At 41.5% G+C, this 10,009-nt stretch overlaps 1 protein-coding gene across 2 annotated transcripts in view; it reads right to left on the reverse strand.

Annotated features, from left to right (window-relative positions):
- The window catches only part of VIPR2 (vasoactive intestinal peptide receptor 2), a 59,721-nt gene extending 54,378 nt beyond the window's left edge, over positions 1–5,343 (reverse strand). The window contains exons 1-3 of one of the 2 annotated variants that reach the window (XM_048050545.2): positions 4,976–5,343; positions 1,963–2,065; positions 1,267–1,297 (exon numbers count right to left, since the gene is read on the reverse strand). In XM_048050545.2, coding sequence (XP_047906502.1) covers positions 1,267–1,297; positions 1,963–1,986 — 55 coding nt within the window. In that variant the 5' untranslated portion in view covers positions 1,987–2,065; positions 4,976–5,343. The remainder of the gene's footprint in view (positions 1–1,266; positions 1,298–1,962; positions 2,066–4,975) is intronic. The other variant, XM_048050544.2, reaches the window with a different exon arrangement.
- Between the last annotated feature and the right edge of the window lie 4,666 nt (positions 5,344–10,009).

Below are 10,009 nucleotides of genomic sequence, written 5' to 3' on the forward strand. Positions count from 1 at the left end.
TTCACCAGAGAAACCCAAAATGAAACTGGTGTGCGTGACAAGGATACCCTTAAAGCAGTCCAGCATCTGGATCACAAAAATGCATTTTGAAGAAAACTTCACTTTCAAAACCTTGTAACAGCTAATAGTGAGTTTATTAATTCATAATTTAATTCATTAAGCAAGGCTAGTAATTATTTCTCCATATGGCTTCACACTGGTATTATTTATGTAACAGACATCTCTCTTTTATCGCTCATATAAATAAAAAATCTAAATGTAAATAAATTATTCCATTAAGAATGTGCTTGGAAGAGATTCACTGTTATTATAATTTTTCTAATTACTGATCTGGATTAATCAAAATGAGAAATAATAGTAAAATACAAAACTGATGATGATCCTTTTAATCATTGTATACAAACTGGTATTAGAATACGCACTGAGGGATTTACAAATTCAAATCAAGAAAAGAGGTGGAGAAGGGATTATGATTTGGGACTTGTGTTTATGCTCAAAGGGCACTGCAGATGGCAGGTCCTTGAAGTATCATAATCATCTTCAGAGACTGTTCAAAACGGAGAGATTATGGAAAAGCAAATATACTACATATCACCTAATTCAGCCAAAGAAAAAATACTGCACTGCAAGAGTCTTCCAAGGAGCCAAGTTATTCTGAGGTGACACATAACGGCACTACAACAGCAAAACGCAGGACACCAATGAGACATTTCAACTAATTTCAAGTGAAATCCTTCCAACCACTTGAAAAGCATTTGACAACAGAAAGTTAATGGTTAGTTTTAGATGTGACTTTACTTTGTAAGAATCAAAATTCTCTTTTGAACCCCAAAACGTGCCCTTAGATCTAAATTTTCCTTCCATTTTTCTACATCTCGCTGAGAATCCACCTTTCTTTCAATACTCTGCATGCTACCAGAGGAGCGCTGGGCAAGTAACGTATGCAAATGAAGCGCTCCAAGAAGCACTTTTACCTTTTCACCAGGAGGGACATAGAGACTGCTTTCTGCTCACAAGTTCTGCATATGATTTACAAAAGATAACTAATTACAAAACATTAGTACATTTGGCAGTTAAATATATATATATATATATATATATAATAAATACAGACTTTCAACTTTCCTAAGAAGCCCAAGGCTGGATTTGTCTGTCACCTTCACATTTTGCTTGCTGAACAAATGGCTTTATCCACAGCACCAGCTTAAAAGAAAACTGTCATACTTTTCTGTTTGTTCGTTTTTGACAATCTTACATTCTACTCACGTGAAACTGTAGCAGGGAAATCTAGGAAAATCTAAAATAAAATAAAAATAATAAAAAAATACATTCTCCTCTTCCCTTTTTCCTCTGTCGAATTCCTGTTCGCTATATCTGCATCTGTGTATTTCTTTCTATCTAGACAGAAGATAAAAATGCTATAGTAACAGAGTAAATTTGTTTTCTGAATGTAACACTAGTGTCCAATTTTTCCTTTGCATGACTGTGGCCTTATGCAGGTGAATCTGATCTTGTATCTAAAACGTCTCCTGCCTGGAAAACCCAGTGATCATTCCTGCCACTAGTATTTTACTTTCAAACAGTGCTAGAGTGAGACACTTGGATCCAAGACTTTCAACTTTTCCTCAGACTTGCTCTTTCTGCTGGTCCTATCAGAACCACCCTGCAGCTTTTCTGCCTGTGAAAAATAATAGCAGCAACAGCCTAAAACATCAGTGCATATTTTCTCCCATCTAGCATGCCTAGCCCAGCACACCTCTCACCACATATTTGCTGTGGCTGTAATTTTAAGGCAAAAAGCTTTTTAAAGCTTTTTTTTTTTTTAATGCATTTTAAAATACATATAAATTATAAGCACAATACAAAGAAATATGACAACTGCAATTGAGCTAGCAAAGAAGGTAAAGGGAGAAAAACCTCAATACTCCAGTTGTCTCAACATTACAGCTCATCTTTTCTTACCTTTGTAGTCCAGTGGTTTTGCATTCTTTAGAAGTTCCATGCACCTTGTTTCCTCCTTGTGAATCTCCAAATGAAATCTGCATTCTGGATGGACACCATTCACCTGTGTCAAATTAACAAATGGGCCAGGGTCTTGAGACACGAATTAAAATGCTTTATAAAGGATCCAACTACTAATAACGAAATCCACAACTTAAACTGATACTGTTTTTGCCTAAGTATGTGCTCAACATTTTACGTACACAAACGGTGCCCATTTTAGCTTCTCACACACTGACTTTTCAAAACAAAAGGTTAAAATAATGCACTAGAGCATTCACTAATTCCTGCCTGTAGCATTTTAAGGTTAACTGTCGTTTACAAGAAAATATTTAACCTTCTAGTGCATTTGCCAATACTTTCTTCCTCCAACAAAACAATGAGTTAAACTGAAGCAAGAACGTAAACACAGAACATAAAACCAAATCAAACTGCATTATCTTTGACATGGTAAATTTTGATTTTCTTCCCTTTTCCACCATGTATATTTTATGTCATGAAGGCCTCAGAGCATGATTATTTGATTCAAGCAAGTCCTACACAGGAGAAAAAAAAAAAAAAGAAAAAAAAAAGATTTTATTTTAAATGAACACAATATTGCCTTTACTCACGTACGGCCCTGCCCCTATTTATTTATGTCCATGGGAAGAGACAGGGATATAGATGGGGAGAGAAACAAGACACTAGGAAGCTATGCTGACATCAGTGGGATTCACAGAGATCATAATGAAATAAAACACGAATATGCTGTACTTCAGTCATCCTCACACTTTTAGCTACAGAGGAAAGGGTGGTGTCTCTTACTTTTTCTGGGAGACCTTTAATAGCAGGATCTGGTAATAGTCTCTGATTCATCAGACACTATTTTTCAAAATTGCAATACTTAATGAAGCTGTGATTGGGGACCTGGAACCTGGGACCGGAGTTCGGACTGAGAGCCCGGTTATTCCACGGGCTCCCTGTGGGCAAGCCAGTTGCACAGCTTTTAAAAATACACCGTGATAACCATAAGCATAACATAACGTAGCTTAACTGTAAGATAACAGCAGGAGATGTTTTCTACGGAAACTCCAGAAATCTGTCTCTTCTCCTCAAAGTTTGTCATTTCATCATCTATGAAAACAGAACCTTATTTCCATTTTCCATATTTTGACTATTTAAATTATAAGCTTTCTGGGCAGGTATTTTTTTAAAGGAATTTTTACAAATCCTTAACTTAAATTAGGATTCCTAGCAGTTATCGTAGAAAGTTCAGAGTTAAACTGAAAATAACTGCATATTGTTATGTATTATGTGCTTTCCAGATAGCTCCTACTTAGAATAAAAGGCTCATGTAAACATAATGACTTTTAATGCATTTTCCTTCCATATAACAGATTTTGTAAAAAAAAAAAAAAAATGTTATTTTGTCAATTGCAAGCATTCACTAGCTGACAGTAGACCTCCTACTCATCAAAAAGTATAAGAATTAATGGGTGTTGGAAAGGTGGATTCCAGTTAATGGAAATGTTAAATAAATGAGGAGTAAATCAAAGCAGCTACTTCCGTGAATGAAATTTGCAAAATAAGTACTTAGAAAAGAACCACAACTTTCCCACTACCGGTGATCTAATATTGAAGATTACTTCGAGAACATATATTTGGTACTACCCTAAGGTAATGCAATATTACTTTTCAAATACGGGATGCATGCCAAACCGTAACATACTTTGTTCCAATACACAGCCCAGTTTCCTTCAGATGTACTTCACCCAGCTAAGGAGATTTAGGGCTCAGTCCTGTGTGGCACTGATGGTGTCCCGAAACACATCGAGAACCCCAAAATGAATTTTGAGGGCACTCACCAGCCTTCAGGGCCAGCCAGATATGCGTATCTGTCTTTCCTTCTGCTTTACCAAGTGTAGGCTATTCTTTGTAAGTAGTGATTACAGACCTGTGTGCACTGTAGTGTGTATTACAAAGGTACACAGGGACTTGGAAATCCAGCTGAAGAGTCTCTCAGCATTCTTAGTGGCTGAACAACCTTTAAGGCACCCAGAATAGCAATCAGTTGGCAAAAACATTTTGTTTGACAAGTAGTTTACATTTACCTTCAGCATGTTTTCCCAACTCTTGTTGGAAATGGTCTCAGATTTTAAATTTACAGTAACAAAACGGTAAGATTCAGAGGGTAGATTTTTATTATTATTTTATTTGAGGTCATGTTTTTGGAAACATTGTAGACTTTTAAAGACTGCAAGAAACCGAAGTTTCTTACAACTGAAGAAACACTTAAAAATATAGAGATGTTGAAGGAAGATACCTTAAAAGAAACTATTTTAATATTCTGAATGCTTTTTTATGTTAATATTACAGAGGAATTAACTGTGCACGTACTACAATTGCTAATGACCCTCTAGACCGTACCAAGGCAATGCTCTGCGGTGTCTGCAGAAACTCTCGGTGAAGTAGTTTTCGGGGACAGCCGAGATAACTAAAACAACCGAGAACAACCCACAGCTACCGGGAACAAGCCACAATAACCGGGAAGAAGCCACAACCACCGGGAACAAGACCCAACCGCCGCCGGCCCGGGGAGTCCGGCCCCGCCGCCCGTTCCCCTCAGCCCAGCTCGGCCGGGGCAGGAGCCGTCCCGGCCCCTGAGGAGCGGCCGGGGGCGCGGGGTCCCCCCGGCACCGCCACCTGCCGGGGTGCCGGCGGGGCTGAGGAGCCCCAAATCCCTGTGGATGGGTGGGGATCATTCGCCGTTCCGCAATTACAGCGGCAGAAGTCGCGTATCTCCCGCCCGGAGAGAGTTTGCCCAGCCGAGGTCCCTCGCACCTGCTACGGCTGCCTCGGAGCCCCCTCAGGGGGACAGGGGAAGCTGTGAGGGAACCGCCACAGGCGGCTCCGGGACAGGAGCGGGGCAGACGGGGCAGGGCTGGCGGTGCGGAGCGAGGGGCGAGCGCTACCCTCCCGCCGCAGGGTGACTTACCCGCCCCAGGCTCCAGCAGAGGAGGAGGAGGAGGATCGGCAGGTTCCTCATGCCAGCCAAGCGCCGTTGGGCTCCGCTGCCCCGCGCCGCTCCGCGGGCCCCCTCGGAAAGCGGCGAGCAGGAGCCGGGTCCCGCCGCGGCACCATAGGGCCCGGGGGCCGCCGCTGCCCGGGGCGCCGAGCCGAGCCCCCCGCCCCGCGGGCGGCCGCCGCCCTGCGGCTGAAGGCAGCTCCCGCACCTGCCCCCGCCGCCGCCCGCTCCGGCGGCCGTCAGCTCCCGGCCCCGCCGAGTCCCTGCCCGCCGCCTCTCAGCTCCTCCTCTACGCCCCGGCTCGCTTCCCTCCCGCTTCTCTCTTCAGCCCCTCTCCGCCGCTGGCTTTTCTCCTCCTCCCCCTTGCCGCCGCTCCCGCTCCCCTCATGAGGTGTGGGTCGCTCCCGCCGCCCCTCAGGTGCTCCCGCGCCGCCATGGGGCTGTGGGCAGCGCTCGCCCCTCGCTGCCAGCCTCCAGGAGCCCGAGAAACCCCCTCAGGCTTCTTTTTGAGGGTCCCGGGTGCCCGTCCCGACGGTGTGCCGGGGCACCGGTGCCAGCTTTGGGATTTTGGGATCCCTGCTGCCTGTCAAAACACCGAGGCGATCGGGCCCGGTCCCCCCGGAGCAGACACGCACACACAAACCTACACGGTGATGTGGGGTCAGCCAAGAGACCCCTGGGCAGATCAGCAACTGTATTACAAAACCTTTCGTGCCCCCTAGCTGTTTTTTTTTCGAGGTGTCAATACAGCACAATGTTTTAAGGCAACTTTGTAAGATTGCCGGGCAGTTTATACTGGGGTATAGATATTGCTTTTGCCTCACAAGGCATTTACAATATATAATAAAGTGAGAATCATGTTAATCCATGTCTATTGTCACAGAAAAAGCAGAGTTCATGTGCTGGCTTTTAGCTGAGAATGAGAATAAATTAGATTTATCTTTCTGCTGTCTCACATGTGCTGTAATTTCAGTGGTATATACTGAAAGGGGCTCAGTAGGCAACATAAGACTTCTAAATAGTCTTATGCCACCCAAAATAATTAGCTATAAGCAAAGCCAAGGACACTTCTGGGACAAAGCTGAAGAGAATTTTCATATTTTTTTAATGTATTTGAGAAAATTCCCTTCATATTTTAAGAACATAGATCTGATTATAACCTCTGCGATATCATTAAAAAGAAACACTACAAACTGTAATGAACAGTGTTATGACCTGCATGCTGAGAGCAGAGGGACATATTAATGTAGAAATAAAACCTTTTTCTAGGATGGCATATGATCAAGTAATGAAAATATTTTCATTACAGCAGAAAATTGTACCCCTTCAGATTGACTTTGTTCTGTGCAGGACAGCTGAACTGAAATGTCAAATTGCGCCTACTCCTAAAACAGCTGGGTTGGAGAAGAACCCGGGTATGCCGCTAGCTCTCAGACTCCAGGGCAGAATCCCAGGTCAAACCTCTTGGAAATGAAGAATTGCACATTGCATCCCCCCTGATTCCTGAGACCAGCGTCCAGGGTTCCCCTTTGGACTCCTGGTTGCTGACATATGCTGGCTGGGGGTGCTCTTAGCACTTTCTTAAGAGCTATACGGCTTTCCGAAATAGCAATCTCAGGACAGTTTATCTATTTTTTCCCTATTACAGGAATCTGATGTCTTATTATTTCAAGGTTTTGGAAAATCCTTACTATCTTTTTCTTTAGAAGTTATTTCTTGCACTTTGTGAGATGAATGTCTAAGAAAGCAGTCATTAAATGCAACCACTCTGGGTGAAATTTCTGTGTGTCAAGGCTCTTCAGGTACTTCAGGTACTTCAGGTACAGCAGTAAACCCAACAGCAGTCCCTGTGTAGAGGAGCTATCAGGCAGACTATCCACCAGCTGGACTCCCCCAGCAGCTGAGGACACAAGGGATGCCAGACACCAAATCCCAGTGTTTGATTCTTTGAGCAAATGATTCATTAGGCTGCTGAAGCTGAGTAGCCTGGGAAACCAATTAACAAATTAGTGTTAACGTTCTGTGTAGAAACAGTCTTGGGAACTGTCATCATTACTCCTTTTGTTGAATGACAGAAACTCGTATCTTGGGTATAAGGCAGTCCCCATGTCCCAGAACTGGCAAAGAATTTTTGAAACTTATATACATTCTGTCAGAAGGTTGTCCAGAACCAGATTTTTGTCATGTTTTGTTTTCAAAGAATCAGCGTTATGGGACAAAAAGAAAAATTATCAGATATTTCCCAACCATCAACAACAACAACCATAACAATGGTTATTATTTCTGTCACTATTCCTAATGATGACTCTTTGACATGAAAGAGGCAACAGATGAAAGAGATGCATCAAATACTAAGATTTTGTTTAGATATGGCTGAGTGCTTTTTTTTTTTTTTTTTTTTTTTTTTTTTCCTGAAGAGAATACAAATCATTCACAGATGAAGCCTGGAAAGTGTGGTTAAAGTTCTTTTTACTTAAACATAGCACCGTTCAGTGCCAGCTGTTGAGGGAAAAAATAATGAACAAAAAGAAATTAAAACAGCTGTTGATATATGGAGATATATAAAAATTAGCCTGATACACTTATGCAACGAAGACTGGATAGCGTTATGGCATATAAATTTAGACACTTGGTGTAGATTTGATGTCATTTCCAAGAATGTCCTAGCAAATTTGGAGGAAAGAATAAAGAGAGATATTTTGTGGAGGTTGTGGAGGTATCCTCTAGGCACAGATTGCACAGACATGGAGGAAAAGGATGAAGTCCAAAAAAGGGAGAGAATTTACAAAAGAGGTGGTGGAGAAGTTTGACTGAAATGGTTATTACTTGGAATCAGCAAGGCCCAGGTGTTACAGAGGGGGCAGTAAAGTGATAATGGAAAGTTCGTCATCAGGTAATGGGCCCATTGATGAGCAATGCCAAAGTCCTGCAAGCTCTGTGCTCCCCTAATACTTGGAGGAGCCAAAAGGCTTGCTCCAGTTCCAGATGTTGGAAAAGTCTGCCTTCACAGGAAAGGTCCATGTCAGTAGTTATCTGTGACAAGTACTTTCTGTTCTGCCTGGCCAGCTGTCTCTTCAGAAACCTCTAATACATGGTGTAGGAAAAGTAGCTGATTTTTGTCAGGCACATGGAGAAGCTGACAGCTTTCCATATTGAAGCAATGACATCAGCCCCATTGAGCTGAATCTTTATTTATGTTGTTTGTGGAGTTCAAGATGTTTTGACAGTTTCCATTCTATCCACAAATCATGTTCTTGTCATGTATATAGAGACTAAAAAACCGTTGCTTTTATTGTTTAAAAGTTTTTCTTTTCTTCAATCATCTAACAATTATTGTTTACTGAATTCATAACATACGGTTGCCAGAAATATCCAAGCAGCATGAAAAACTTAGAAGGATTTTCCTCAAAGCATGTGTACAAGCTGTCTTAGACAACGTGCCACTTCCAGAGCTGGTTATCTCTTTAGCTGTTCAAGTTATTTTACGTGTTTCCAGTCCTTCTTTCTAGACCTCAGAGAGATCTTTTTCTTTCACTTTGTGCAGAACACAGTACTAAGTAAAGTGCAAAAGGAGTGCTCTTCACACTAAGCCTTCATGAGATATTCCTAAATCTCCCAAAGATTCACTCTACAGTTATCTTGCATTTTTTTTTATCCTTTTTTGTTTGTTTGTTTTTCTGCAATCAAGATGTTTAAGGGAAGATTTCATCAGCAATAGAAATAGACGTTAGAGAGGGTTTCCATGAAAAAGGGGAGGTTTGCTTCTGCCTTTAATGTATATGCTGTTTGGATCTGTTGTATTGAAGAAAATGAAAATTCCCCCAATTTTTAGCCTTGGTAATTTTTCTGAACTGTTAACGCATGATATTATTGAGCCTGGTTCAATGAACAGATCAAAGCACAACAGAAAAGGTGCCATTTCTATGTATGTATGCCTGAGTGGGGCAAGCTATTTGCGTCCGGCTTGTGCTAGTGGGAATTCAAACCTTGCCAGGCTCCGGGGGACTGTTGGCTACAATGCCATCCTGTGAGAAGCATCAGTGTTGCTACAGTGCAACAGATGACCCATCAGTACCAAACGTAGTAGTTGCATTCAGAGGTGAATGTGATGTACAGATTCTCTGAATGAACAGAAGAAACATTAATCAGTGGGTTTCATCTACACCTTCAGGAGATGTTCATGTTCAAAAAGTCCGCCTAGCTATTTTGAACTTTTGCCGTCATTACTGGTCATCTTCTGTCCACCTAATCTCTTGAATTCTATTCTTGTTTCTTAGACAAAGAAGCAGCGTGATATAGAGAGGAAGTTCTCTAAGGAAATGCTTAAGTGTAATCTCAGCTTTTTCATTGTCTTCCAGTTCAGCATCACCAACAGTGCCTCTCTGTTTCTAGGCATGAAGAGTGGCTTGAGGCTATAGCTGGGATTGTGTCTGTTAGTGGTAATGTTCAAATACCTCCATGAACTGCTTTTTTATTTTATCAATGGCCTGCAAAATGACAGTTTGCCAACTGCCCAATACATGCCAAATACATCCAAACAGAGCAAATAACTAACCAATAAAATAATGATATAAAGAAGTCTTTGGCGTAATCTTGCTATAATTTACAAGTAGCTTGGCTACTAAAAATATATTCCTAAAGACAGAGAAGTCCTATATAAAAAAAAAAAAAAGGAAGACTTTTTTTTTGCTATGTTAATCTCAGAACTCATATACTTTAAATTGGCTTGATTAAAGAGATGTCTGTAACAATGAAGTCTTCAGTCTAAATATGGCACAGGGACACTGTTCACAGAAGACTTAGAGTGTAATCTGTAATAGTTAGTTTAAAGTACGCAATTTCGTCCTCTCTCCCTAAAATTTGTAAGACTCTCAAGTCTTCTGTGATTTCAAAAGAGTGAGAGAAGGTCTCTTCAGTACAAGAAGATTTTCCAATTTTGTGACCAGGCTATTCAGTTTTTCCTATTTCCCTTATAGGCAGGTCCTTTCATAAATAACTATTGAA

This window comes from Anser cygnoides, chromosome 2 (genome assembly GCF_040182565.1).
Source record: "Anser cygnoides isolate HZ-2024a breed goose chromosome 2, Taihu_goose_T2T_genome, whole genome shotgun sequence".
Lineage (NCBI taxonomy): Eukaryota > Metazoa > Chordata > Aves > Anseriformes > Anatidae > Anser > Anser cygnoides.